Genomic DNA, 13487 nt, shown 5'->3' with positions numbered 1-13487 from the left:
CATTACCTTTTACAAACAAAAAATTCATTTTTATTTAAAAAAAAAAACCCTCCAGACCCCTTCTTAACACCTCTTCCCTCACTCCGCACCCGCTAGCCCTTTTCATGGGACAAGCTCACCAGCTGCTCCTTCTCCAGCAAAAAGTCCAGGGCTTTCTGCTTTTAAGGGAGGGGACTAGGGATTAGGGAACAACCCCAGAAGAAAGGTGATGAGTTAACTGTTTAGAAGGTTAGTGTTGGTTCTTTTATTCGATTAAACAGGGATCCACATATATCTACCAAAGAATAGGTAAGGGAGAAATAAGAACCTAAAAAAACTCGGAATCGTTAGGTGTGAAGCATATTTGGAGTTAAACGAACCAAATATTACTAAGTAAGCAGAGGGGGGCACGCGCTGCATACCGGGATTTGTAGTCCCTTTCGGGGCGGGGTACAGCGCGCCTGCGTAGAGGGGCCGTCGCTCTTCCGGGCGCATGCGTGCGACAGCGGCGCCAGGACTGATTGCACCCTGGAGGCTGCTGCCCTGTTGTGAGCTGGAAGCTGGGAGCTTGGCATGGCGGTCCCCGCTGCAGCCATGGGGCCCTCGGCGTTGGGCCAGAGCGGCCCCGGCTCGATGGCCCAGTGGTGCTCAGTGAGCAGCGGCCCGTCGCGCTACGTGCTTGGGATGCAGGAGCTGTTCCGGGGCCACAGCAAGACGCGCGAGTTCCTGGCGCACAGCGCCAAGGTGCATTCGGTGGCCTGGAGTTGCGACGGGCGTCGCCTGGCCTCGGGGTCCTTCGACAAGACGGCCAGCGTCTTCTTGCTGGAGAAGGACCGGTTGGTGAGCTGCCGGGGCTCGGCCCAGGCTAGGGAGAGGGGCCGTGGTGAAGTGAGGTGCGGTAGTGGGAGAGCGAATGGGGGCGAACGGAGCCGCGGGGGTGAAAGGAGAGTGGGCTTGAGGGAAGGGGAAAGGGGGAGTGTGGAGATGAGGAGGGAGTGGGGAGAAGGTGGAGTGTGGGGGTGACGGGGTCGTGAGGGGTGAGGAGAGGAAGATTGGGGGCGTGTGGAGAGTGTGGAAGTAAGGAGGTTGGCGATGGCGGGTGAAGGTGAGGAGAGGGTGGATGGGACGGGGCTGCGGTGGGAGCCTTACTCGTTTGGAGTCGAATCGTGTGCTGGTAAGAAGTGGCTAGGGGCTGTGGTGGTGGTGGTGGTGGTGGTGGTGGTGAGGAGGGCCCATTTGAAAGTCATAGGGCGTCCCGTGGGAATGAGCGGCCGGGTTAGGAGCGTTGGTGGTAGAGTAAGGGTGAAAAACCAGGAAGGAGGAGGCCAGGGAGGGTACAAAAGTAAGGGCATAGGTGTGGAAGCTGAGAAAAACAGTTCAGAAGGACTGCGGAGAAGAGAAGGGAGGAAGGGCTTGGAAGAACTGGATTCTGAATTACCCAGATCTTTACTCGTCCCAGCATACTTTGGTTTGAACAAGGTTATAAAGTTACATGCGGAGGCAGCTACATCTGTGTGAAGTCACATCTGGATTCTGTTCTTTCAGGTCAAAGAAAACAATTATCGGGGACATGGGGATAGCGTGGACCAGCTTTGTTGGCATCCAAGTAATCCTGACCTATTTGTTACGGCATCCGGAGATAAAACCATTCGCATCTGGGACGTGAGGACTACAAAATGCATTGCCACTGTGAACACTAAAGGTGACGATTCAGAGAGAGGGCAATAGGAAGATAAGCTGTTTGAATTCATTCAACAACCATTTTCCGAATATCTTTTCTGTGCCTGGCACTCAGCTGTGTATGAGACATCCTGAGCTGAATAAGAGCTTCCAGCTCCAAGGGCCTCCCCTGCGGGGAGAAGACACATATATACAAATAATATAGCAAGATATGGTTCATTTTATAATGGAGAGGTCTGCAAGGTGGATACCCAGAATAGAAATGAAAACAAAAGTCTGCCTAGGGGAGCCAGGGAAGGCCTCACCAAATTTGAGCAAACTTTTAGGGTAGCTATAGGAATTGAGTGGTCAGGGTGCAGTGGGTGGGGAATGGGGCATTTCCAGGACGGAACAGCATGTGCAAAGGCATGGAGAATTTGGAAAATTCTGATGAGTTAGAATGGTTGAAACTTGGATGGTCTTGGTGATCTGGGAGAAAGTTGTGCAGTACATTTACAGGCTCTGTTGTAAGTATTGAGGCCGGTATTGTATGGGACTCTGAGTCTTCATTGATCATAAGATGTTCCATTAGGAAGGAAAGTTGGTAAATAACTGTGATACACCTAAAATTTTGAAATGTTTTCTGATACATTTTAAGATACAGTATAGATACTAAAATGTGAGAAAATATGCATTTTAGAATGGAAAAAGTTGGTGAGATTTTTAATTGACGTGTTCAATGTGGGCCACTGGACTTTGTTGACAAGGCAAGACTTATCTCTGGAGGCAGAATGGTGTGATTTTTCCCCGAGTATACAGCTGCTGATCCATGAGTGATTCAGGTGATGCATGGGTGAACATTAAAAACCAGTTTTGCAAATATTTTAATGTCTACTAGAAGAACTAGCACATAGAATTTATTATTCAGTTGAAGCTAAATTTATTTTATTTTTATTTATTTTATTTTATTTTTATTTTTGAGACAGGGTCTTGCCCCGTTACCCAGGATGGAGTACAGTGGCACAATATTGGCTCCCTGCAGCCTCCACCTGGGCTCAAGCCATCCTCCCACATCAACCTCCTGAGTAGCTGGGACTACAGGCACATGCCACCATGCCTGGCTAATTTTTTGTAGAGACGGGTTTTGCCATATTGCCCAGGCTGATCTTGAACTCCTGGACTCAAGTGATCTTCCTACCTTGGCCTCCCAAAGTGCTGGAATTACAGGCTTGAGCCTCCACAGCTGGCTGCTAAATTTATTTAAGTAAATTTTTTTTAATCAATTTTAAGAAAAATCTTGAATAAAGAAAAGTATAGTGTTTAATGGATAGGACAAAAATTGTGATGTTGGCATGTGAATGGCTAGAGTTGAGAAATACTGGTGTAAGAGAAAAGGGGGCTTTGGGGTCAAATCTGGATTTAAAATCTTGGCTCGGCCGGGCGTGGTGGCTCACGCCTGTAATCCCAGCACTTTGGGAGGCCGAGGCGGGTGGATCACGAGGTCAGGAGATCGAGACCATCCTGGCTAACACGGTGAAACCCCGTCTCTACTAAAAATACAAAAAAATTACCCTGCGTGGTGGCAGGCGCCTGTAGTCCCAGCTACTTGGGAGGCTGAGGCGAGAGAATGGCGTGAACCCAGGAGGTGGAGCTTGCAGTGAGCCGAGATTGCACCACTGCACTCCAGCCTGGGCAACAAACAGAGCAAGACTCCGTCTCAAAAAAAAAAAAAAAAAATCTTGGCTGTGTGACTTCATAGCTTTGACACTTTGGCTTGTCTTCTTATCTCCTATTTCCTTCATCTACAAGATGAAGGAAATCTATAAAATCTTACAGATTTTATAAATGGAGATAATAACGTGTATGTTAGAGGAGTATTGTGAAGACCGAATGGGGAAATGTGTAGATGAATGTTCTGGACTCATTGTTGAATCATAAGTGGTAGCTCCCTTCCATTGTCTAGGACTTTAATGAGTAAGCCCTGAAGAAAGCTCTGGTCTTCTTTCTAGGATAGCATAATACACTTGTGGAGGATTATGAACAAACAGATTATCTTGCTGATTATGTCTGGGTTCCCAGGGGAGAACATTAATATCTGCTGGAGTCCTGATGGGCAGACCATTGCTGTAGGCAACAAGGATGATGTGGTGACCTTTATTGATGCCAAGACACACCGTTCCAAAGCAGAAGAGCAGTTCAAGTTCGAGGTCAACGAAATCTCCTGGAACAATGACAATAATATGTTCTTCCTGACAAATGGCAATGGTTGTATCAACATCCTCAGGTGAGGGGGTCTAGCTTAGGGGACTGTCATGTCTTTGTGCTGGGTGCTGTGTCAGATATGGAGATGAATTAGATATGAGCCTATCCTGAAGGAGCTTAAAACACAAATAGAGAGAATCCTAACCTGTCTTAAGTACATTTGAGCTGTATATTTTATATACTTTATATTTTACTGAGTCCTTACAGAAATTCTAGGGGTTGATGGTTTGTTTCTCGTTTGACAGATGAGGATCTGAGGGTGAGAGGTTACATCAGTAGTCAGCTAGTGTGTGCTAGAACTGGATGCACCTTGAATTATAGCTAATTCATACTCTCTTTTTTTTTTTTTGAGACAGAGTTTTGCTCTTGTTGCCCAGGCTGGAGTGCAATGGTGTGATCTCGGCTCACCGCAACCTCTGCCTCCTGGGTTCAAGCGATTCTCCTGCCTCAGCCTCCCAAGTAGCTGGAATTAGAGGCATGCACCACCACACCCGGCTAATTTTGTATTTTTTGTAGTTTAGGGTTTCTCCATGTTGGTCAGGCTGGTCTCCAACTCCCGACCTCAGGTGATTAGCCTGACCTCTGGCTAATTCGTGCTCTTAAAGTTTCAACTTAAATATCACTTTCCCTTCAGGGAAGCTCCCCTGCTACCCCAAGGTTAGAAGTAGGTTAGGGGCTTATTTTATATACTTTCTGTAGGAAGCACTTTTCTTTCTATATTGTAATTGCATGTTTATTTGCCTATGTCTCCTGTTAGACTGTGAATTCCATGATGGTAGGGATGGTGTTTGCCTTGTTTAGTGTTGAATCCCTAATGTCTAGTCCTGTACCTGCTCCACGTAGTAGGATCTTAGTAAATATTTGTTCTGTAAATGAATGAAACTGTGGAGCTGAAATTCAGGTCTGTTCAGTTCTAGCCTTCCACTATCCCAGGTGAACAATGCAAGGCCAAGTGAGATAGGTTCTGTGAGTGGGAGGCCAGGAGTTTGCTGTGAAATTCCACGGAAAGAACATACATACTATATGGGGGGTTGAAGGAGGGAGCTTGTGAGCTTGATCCTGAAAGATGAGCAGAATTTTAAGAATAAGCAAAAGGGAACCACGTAACTGACAAAGCAGGCGTGAGTGAGCATGACTTATTTGGAGAATGGTTGGGTCGGGGTTGTTGGGGGAGTGTTGGCAGGTAAGGGCAATAAGAGAGGGCATGATGATGGGAAGATGAAGTCTAATTTGGGACCAGATTATAAAAGGCCTTTATTTTATGCTGAGTATCTTGGGTTTTATTTTGTAGGCAATGGGGTTTCTATAACTTTTTAAGCAAAACCTTTTTATTATAAAACACAGATATTGAAAACCACATAAAACAAATGTATAGCTTAATGAACTCTTATAGGCTTAACTCTTGTGCAACCCCGCCCAAGTAGAGAAGTAGTTCTTTCCAGCCATCCCAGAAGTCCATCTAGGTGTTTTGTCCTAATTACAACTCCCTTCCACAAAAGCAAACACTATCCTGACTTTTATAGTGTTTCTTCATAGTTTATCTACCACATGTGCAGCTCCTAGATACCTTAGTTTTGCTCATTAAAAAAAAAAATTGATAAGTCTTTTTTATCTCTTAAATTACTCAAAAGAAACTTCCTAAAACATAGCTGTTGAAAAACCAGACTGTTAACCTGTGGAGATTCTCCCGGTTTGGCTTTTGCTGCTTCCATATGCTGTTTATGTGTTGGACTGTTGTATAAAGAGATGCTGCTTCTCATCTGCGATTTGGTTACCCAGTAGTGCAGTTCATCTAGGGAAGGCAGGATAAAATTTTGATTCTCTCTGTTTGTCAAGATAATGATTTTGTTTCCTGCTACGTCCAAAGATGAGCAGTTAGGTTTTTTTTTTTTTAAAAGAATCATTATGGGCTGATGTTTTTAAACATAGTTGATGTGTTTCCATCTCTTGTAATTGTTATGCCTGTTGAAGCTCAAATTATCCCATCTTTGGCCAATAAGAACCTCTTCAAGTTGGTTCCTGAGACCTTTTTTGACATAATCCCATTGTCTTCTGTTTTTTTGCTCTCTGGTTTGATAAGATGTTCCAGTTCATCTTGTGCATTTCTTGCCCCAGACCTTTAATCAGAAAATTCTCCAAGAAGCCTTAACATTCTGGCTGGGTGCGGTGGCTCACGCCTGTAATCCCAGCACTTTGGCACTTTGGGAGGCCGAGGCGAGTGGATCAGTTGAGGCCTGGCAATCATAGAGAAACCCCGTCTCTACTCAAAATACAAAAATTAGCTGGGCGTGGTGACGCAGGTGTGTATTCCCAGCTGCTTGGGAGACCGAGGCAGGAGAATTGCTTGAACCCGGGAGGTGGAGATTGTAGTAAGTTTAGATTGCACCACTGCGCTTCAGCATCCTGGGCGACTGAGTGAGATTCCACCTCAAAAAAAAAAAAGGAGCCTTACATTCTTTTACTGAGAAATGATACTGAAGTTAGGAATGTTCATTACCGCTGAGTTGGCCTAGGAATTACATGTGTGTGTGTATATATATATATTTAAAGATAAAATACCTTATGAATTCACATTGATAACTTCCAATCAAAATTGAGGACTCCAGGGATTTTACTAAACCTCTTCTATATTACAAATATGTTTCTTTCCTTCCAAATTGAGTATTCTGGTTCTCAAGGGCACAGGGGATCATAGAATTAGAATATCCGATGGTTACTTATTACCTATATCCCATGGTAAACATATAGATGTCTCAGAATAACAATATTCCTGCCGCTACCACCAGTGTGATGACTTGAAACAAAATGTTTTTGCTTTTTGCATATGCTCTTTCCATTCTTCCCCCATTAAAAAAATAGTACTATATATTGTAAGCGTGTGCAGATGTTACATATTATACCCTCCCTTTAAACCATGTATAGTTTTTGCAAGAAACTGTACATTCAGTGTTCAGCACCAGTCCTTATAAGTCTCTAATCATTTTTTTTATGGAAGCTCATTCTCTAGTTAAGATTCCTCGGGAAGCGTTCATGGGACCATTATTCCTGGAGTTTTTATTACAACTTATTTACGTACTTATAAAACTTACAGATTTTATAAAACGTTATTGTGCTTATTGTTTGTATCATTATATTTGAAATTCAGTTTTGCTGGATGTAAAAATCCTTGACTCATTTTCTTGCTTGTGTATCTTTCTTAAATACGGTACTCCATTTTCTTTTGGCATTAAGTGTTACTGTCAGAAAGCCTGATAATCTAATTTTCTTTTTCTTTAAAGTCCACTAATTTTGCTAGTCTCTGTGTCGATGTTGGTAGCTTTGGTTCTGTAGTCTCAGGTATGTGTTGTGCTTTTTAAATAATGTAGTTCAAAATCTTTTTTTATTTCGGGAATGTTATCTTGAATGACAGTTCTTGGTGGTGGTCCATTATCTTTGCTTTTCTTCTTCATTGTCTCCTATTATTGTTTTAGCACCACAGTCCTCTTCTGCAGTTTGATCGCTGTCTTTTTTCTCAGCTACCCAGAACTGAAGCCTGTGCAGTCTATCAACGCCCATCCTTCCAACTGCATCTGTATCAAGTTTGACCCCATGGGGAAGTACTTTGCCACAGGAAGTGCAGATGCTTTGGTCAGCCTCTGGGATGTGGATGAGTTAGTGTGTGTTCGGTGCTTTTCCAGGTAAGTGACTCTATCAGCACTTTCCTTGTTGGGTACATTAATTTTATTTCATCGTGAGTGACATTGTTCCCTCCTCTTATTTGGTAATTCTCTTGTCTCTTCGTCCACTCTGTGTCATAGGCTGGATTGGCCTGTAAGGACCCTCAGTTTCAGCCATGATGGGAAAATGCTGGCGTCAGCATCGGAAGATCATTTTATTGACATTGCTGAAGTGGAGACAGGTAACTTCATGAGAGTCTACCGTCTTTCACCTTTGGCAGTCAGGACTTCTCTTGTGATCTCATCTCTGCACGTGACTACTTCACCAGCATGATCATGAATGAATTTGTCTCCTTTAGACAAGTGTGTTTCTGTTTTGACTGTCACTGCCAGGTGGTGAGGAAGCAAAGAGTTAAGAAATAAACAGGCAGGTCTGAGGAAAGTGATTTAGAAAAATAGTTAGATTTATTTAAACTTTAAACTACAGAGTAGGAGGAAGAAAAAAGCATCACTTGGGGTCCCACTATCTAAATACCACCTGTTTTAAATGTTGTGCTATATTTCTCTTTATCTTTTGCCTGTATATGAACTTGAAAAAATATTTTTTAAAATTTAAGGAATTATAAAGTTTTTGCTTTAAAAACAACAGAAGTTGGAAATAGAAAAATGGGAGGAGAGTATTCATTTTATGAAAGAATTTCCTCAGATTTGTTTTTTAATGTTGCTTTATTGTTTTCGGAAATCTGTGACACTCTTCGTAAAAAGATTAAAACTATATAGAAAACTTCGAAGAGGAAAGTAAAGAACTTGAAATTCCACTGTGTAAAGAATGCCCCCATTAGCCACGTTGCGGTGAACATTGTCCAGCATCCAGCCGTGCAGATCCTTCATGTAACTGCATGTCCCTGTGATGCGGAGATACTTTCCTGCTCAGTGACCTGCTCTTGAGTTAACCCACTTGTGCTCAGAACTTGCTCTGCCCGCCGCTGGCTTGTGGGCTCTCTGTGCCTGGGGGTTCTCTGTAAAATGAGGTAATAGTTGTATCTATCTCATGGGATTAGTAGGTGGATTAAACGAGTTAATACAGGTAAGTACTTAATGAATGTGTCCTTCGTTTTGAACGTATTGATTGGTTTCTCTCTGTTGTTTTCTATAGGGGACAAACTATGGGAGGTACAGTGTGAGTCTCCGACCTTCACAGTGGCGTGGCACCCCAAAAGGCCTCTGCTGGCGTTTGCCTGTGATGACAAAGACGGCAAATATGACAGCAGCCGGGAAGCCGGAACTGTGAAGCTGTTCGGGCTCCCTAATGATTCTTGAGAGGAGGTTGTAGGGAGAGGAGGCCCCCTGCAGAGGTTTTCCTTCATGTGGTTAGTTTGGTCTGTTCTCTCGGAGTTGGTGGGCACCCGAAATATTTGTAAGTTGGTATAAATTGTAAACGTCTCTGGTCAGGCTGCCCATTTCGTTCTTTTGCTTTGTCTGTGTATTAGCTCTTTCCATTCTTTGCCCCCAGCATGAGTTAACTCTGCAGTGCGAGTAGTGACCCCAGCATACCTTGTCCTCTGGACCTCCTGTCTTCTCTGCTTCTGGGTACATGGTAGACTTTGTGGCATTTGATACAACTTGGACAATACCTAGTTTGGAGGGAGGGGAATGGAAGGGCATGGACGTTTTTTTAAATAATTAAAAAATATATATATATAATTTTGAGAATTGAGCATTTAATAAACTGACTTTTGTTGTTATGGAACTTCTAAGACTTTTAAAATTATTATGTCCTTGAGTTGCAGTTTTGTATTTTTTTTTTTAATTTCAGAAAGGGAATTTAAATATTATAATTCTGTCAATTAATGTCCCAACCAAGAAGCCTCTGAAATGTAGGGACAAAGCTAATTGAATGACTGAAGTAAAATTTTGGCTCTGAGCTTCCTGGTGGCAAAGTGAAGAGGGGAGTAAGTCAGTTAGCTTTCTTATTGAAAAGAAAAACACTTATTGGTTCCTCATGGAAAGCAAAGCTTTATTAGTTCTTCCCTCTAAAAAAAGGGGCTTATGTTTGGGGGGTTGTTACCTAAGAGCAGTAGTTTTTCATTATATTGTAATTTTCTTTGGTGTTAAAGCAGATATTGAGGCATATAGAAATAGTGTTGGTAGAAAATTTTGGAAAAAGATAAGCAAAAAGAAAAATTACATTCCTAGCACCAAGAGGTAACTGCTATTAGAGTTTTGATGTATATCCTTCTGGAAGTTTTCTCGTGTCCATGTTTATGTATAAAAACATGTTTATCTTCATACATGAAAGGTAGACAAACCAAGTATAGCAAGATAAATTAGGCAAGGTGCACAGCACCATGTTGGGGAGTACTATAAACACTCAACAAGTCTTAATAGACACTTGTAGTTACTGGGGATTCACTACATGCCTGCTACTATTAGGAACATTTTTATCAGCTGTTACTCAGTGTTTGCAGCAGCCTTCTGAGGTGGGTGTTATCACCATTTTACTACCTCAGGGAGTTTAAGTAACTCAGTGTTACTCATCAAGTGACTGTATTCAGATCTAGGTTTGTTTAAAGGCCCATGTGCCTTTGCTTGCAATGGGCTACTCTGTTTCTGCAAGTATTGCCGTTCCCCCTTCACAGATGAATAAAACCATGGCCATGAGAAGTCAACTGTTGGCCCATATTAGTGAGTGATGTGTTGAGCAGGTGCAGTAGTGTGCACAGTAGTGTTTGCAGTAGCGTTTCTCACCTTCCCTGATGAAGGGTCTTTTCAGTTGCAAACCAACTTGCCACCTCAGCGGCAGAAGTTGAGTGTTGTTCGTGTCACTGTGAGTAAATTTTGTTGCGTTATTTCTTGTTTTTGCAACCATCTGTCATTGCTGTGGTCTCTGCCATGTTTATGTATTCCCTCTAGAACTGGTACCAGATGCTGAAGGTTTGGGCTACATCTTAATATTTGATTGATTCCTTCTTCCATCCTTTTGGATTTTTTTCTCCTCTCGGTTTATGTAAATTAGTGATCCACATGACCTGTCAAGTACTTAAGATGAAACTTTGCATTTAACTGGTGGGACACTTGTAGCAACAGGAAAACACACATCCATGAGCAAAGAGTCCCAGTGTGTGTGAGTTTTTGCAGACTGTCAAGGTCTTGATGATGCCATCTCTGTGCCTTGACTTTGAAGTATTGGAGGAGTTCAAAGGTGGGTCCATCCTGGGGAAATGACATGTGTCTCAGACCCGGGGCCCCTTTGGTTTGAGTGCATTTTCTAGTTCTGCAGAGCTGGAAGGATGCCATTCAGAGTCACAGCTGGCCATTTATTATTTGATCTGTCGAGGCATTTTCTGCAGTTGCTACTACACACATCAGCAAGTCAGGAGTGAGTGGGGAGGTGAGCTACGAGCTAGATTTTAGTTGGCAGGGAGAGTCTAGGATTTGCTCCACTTGTTCACACACACACTTACTCATCATGTGCCCAAACAGACTGCAGTATCAACATACCAAGACCCACTGTTGTGTTGGCTGGAATGACAAGTCAGACTGATAGGTAGTGAAGTTTGTAGTATCATCCCTTTTGCTGAGATCCTGGTATTTGGATGGCGTGAGATCCAGAGTAGGATGAGCCATGCCACATGGGAAGCTTGTGAAGTGTATGTGCCATGTTGTTCCCCACACCTTAACCTGTGTGGGTGGGAGGCTGAGCAGCTGGAGTCCTGGGAGAGGGTCCTGTGTGGGGATGGGAGGCTGGTGTAGGGAGTCCTGGCCAGAGGCAGGTGGATCCAAGGAAGGGGCTAAGCCCAGAGCAGGCTCCTAGGAGGTCTTGCAGGGGCGGGGGGTGTAGGGGCTGGGGGAGGGAAGACAGATAGAATCTGGTTGGGGTGTGATGTGATGTGTGGGTTGGCTCAGTTTAGAGTGGCCAGGAATGGGGAAGAAATGTGAAATGTCCTCAAGCCCATTCCTGTTTGAAAGATGTATTCTACTCCCTAAGGGTTTTAGTTACACAAGGGACCATGAAATGTCTTCCTGCTTTGGAAGGAAAAAAGCCCATAGATAGATGTAAAAGGTAATTCCTCTCTTCAGGAAGAGAGTAGAGGTTGAATAGAGTGTGTTGCAGACTCAGAGATACCTAGATGTAGGTGAGGTGTTGCATTCTTTTCTCTCTCTGACACTGTGGTGCAGTGGAAGTAACACTGCCTTCATAACTTGGGCAGAATCAGATTTGAATCTGGCTCCAGCAGTGATTTATCTGAACCCACTTTGCTCATCCATTAAGTGGGGATAATGAATCCCCTTCTCCTTGGGTCGTTAGGAAGATTAAACAAGATACAGTCTGTAAAGTGTCTAGCACAGCACCTGGCACAAGGGAGGTGCTTAATAAGCCTTGGAAGATTAAACAAGATACAGTCTGTAAAGTGTCTAGCACAGCACCTGGCACAAGGGAGGTGCTTAATAAGCCTTGGAAGATTAAACAAGATACAGTCTGTAAAGTGTCTAGCACAGCACCTGGCACAAGGGAGGTGCTTAATAAGCCTTGGAAGATTAAACAAGATACAGTCTGTAAAGTGTCTAGCACAGCACCTGGCACAAGGGAGGTGCTTAATAAGCCTTCCCCTTGCTTGAGGTGGAGCAGCTCCTAGCGAGACCATGGAGACCTGTCACTGGTCTGTCAGCCTTCTCAGCTCCAGTGCTGCCACCAAGCGAGCCACGTTCATCATTCCAGAGTGAGTGCTGTGAAGGGAGGATATGGATCCATCACACCCCGGGCGCAGTGGGAGGTTCAGAGGAGAAATATGAGATCTGCTTTCCGTTTGCAGTCTGTTTGGGCGCATGATGGATAAGTGTGTGTGTGTGAACAAGTGGAGCATAACTCAGACTGCACAGCAGCGGGTGAAGGAGGAGGGGGGCAAAGCTCCTGTTAGCTGAGGCTGCTGGGAAAGGGTCGCCTGGGGAGGGGGTGGCCTCAGTGCAGGCCTTGGGTAGAGCAGAGGTGAGTGCAGGACAGGGGACAGGTGGGGCCGTGCTGCAGCTTGGAGCCAAGCCAAGGTGTGGTAGCCGTCAGTGTCCTGGACGTGAAGATGGTCAGGGGCAGTAGGAGATGGCGCTGGAGGGAAGAGGGAGGGAGAGGTGTCTGGTTCTGAGTGGTTTCAGTTTGGACTGGCTGGTAGTGTGGCTGGGTGAGTAGGTAAGAGACGGATATACCTGGGTTCAGATCCTTTCCTGCCATTGCTAACAGGGAGACTTTAGCCAAATTACTTCACCTCCATGATTTTGCTTGTCTTTAAGATGTGCCTGATGGTAATGTGACTTAGGAGGGTTAAATGAGTTGCTGTGTGTAAATGCCTGGCACACTGTGGGTGTGCAGGAAACAGCATCTCTTGTTATGTAGGTGCTAATACCATATGTGTGTGCTGTATAACCTCCCTACCTTAGGAATGGGCTTTCAGTGTCCCCTGGGCTCATCACATTGTCTAAAAGGGAGGGATATAGGGTTATAAAGAAGGTACTGTAGCCTTGAAAAGGGGATGGGATTTGGAGAAAATGAATATTTGACAATTATTTTTTATTACCCATTTGTAGAGCTAAGGCCATTTAACTTTCAGAAACACTAAACTGGAAACTATTCAGCCAATATTTATACAGATTTACTAACAGTTTACATGTTTGGGATGGTTAGTGATGCAGAGCCATAAGTCGTTGAATTTTAAGACATCCGGCAAGAGGCATAAGTCGTTGAATTTTAAGACATCTGGCATCTCACTCTTTCACGACTTACAAGAAGCAGACCTGCGTGTGAAAACATGCCCACCTGATCAGCAGTGTCAGTGACAGAGTCACCGGGTACAACTTGCCTGCTGTCAGGGACCACTGGGGCACCATGGATCTACCAAGAACAAGTTGATAAGTTTACATTTCCTGTTACCTTCCTGATAA

General features: G+C 44.0%; 1 protein-coding gene across 1 annotated transcript; it reads left to right on the top strand.

Moving 5' to 3' along the window:
• The first annotated feature begins 219 nt into the window (after positions 1 to 219).
• On the top strand, positions 220 to 9306 carry THOC3 (THO complex subunit 3). Its single transcript, XM_002816236.4, has 6 exons — positions 220 to 819; positions 1525 to 1681; positions 3718 to 3922; positions 7416 to 7577; positions 7698 to 7798; positions 8713 to 9306. The coding sequence occupies exons 1-6, from the start codon at positions 553 to 555 to the stop codon at positions 8874 to 8876; spliced, it is 1056 nt and encodes a 351-aa protein (XP_002816282.1). The 5' UTR covers positions 220 to 552; the 3' UTR covers positions 8877 to 9306.
• The last annotated feature ends 4181 nt before the right edge of the window (positions 9307 to 13487 follow it).

This window comes from Pongo abelii, chromosome 4, assembly GCF_028885655.2.
Source record: "Pongo abelii isolate AG06213 chromosome 4, NHGRI_mPonAbe1-v2.0_pri, whole genome shotgun sequence".
Lineage (NCBI taxonomy): Eukaryota > Metazoa > Chordata > Mammalia > Primates > Hominidae > Pongo > Pongo abelii.
This window is presented reverse-complemented; position numbering and strand designations above follow the sequence as displayed.

Coding starts and splice junctions, on each gene's coding strand:
- THOC3 (XM_002816236.4), top strand. CDS start 553: ATGGCGGTCCCCGCTGCAGCCATGGGGCCCTCGGCGTTGGGCCAGAGC. Junction 1,682..3,717: donor TGCCACTGTGAACACTAAAG/GTGACGATTCAG, acceptor CTGGGTTCCCAG/GGGAGAACATTAATATCTGC. Junction 7,799..8,712: donor CATTGCTGAAGTGGAGACAG/GTAACTTCATGA, acceptor TGTTTTCTATAG/GGGACAAACTATGGGAGGTA.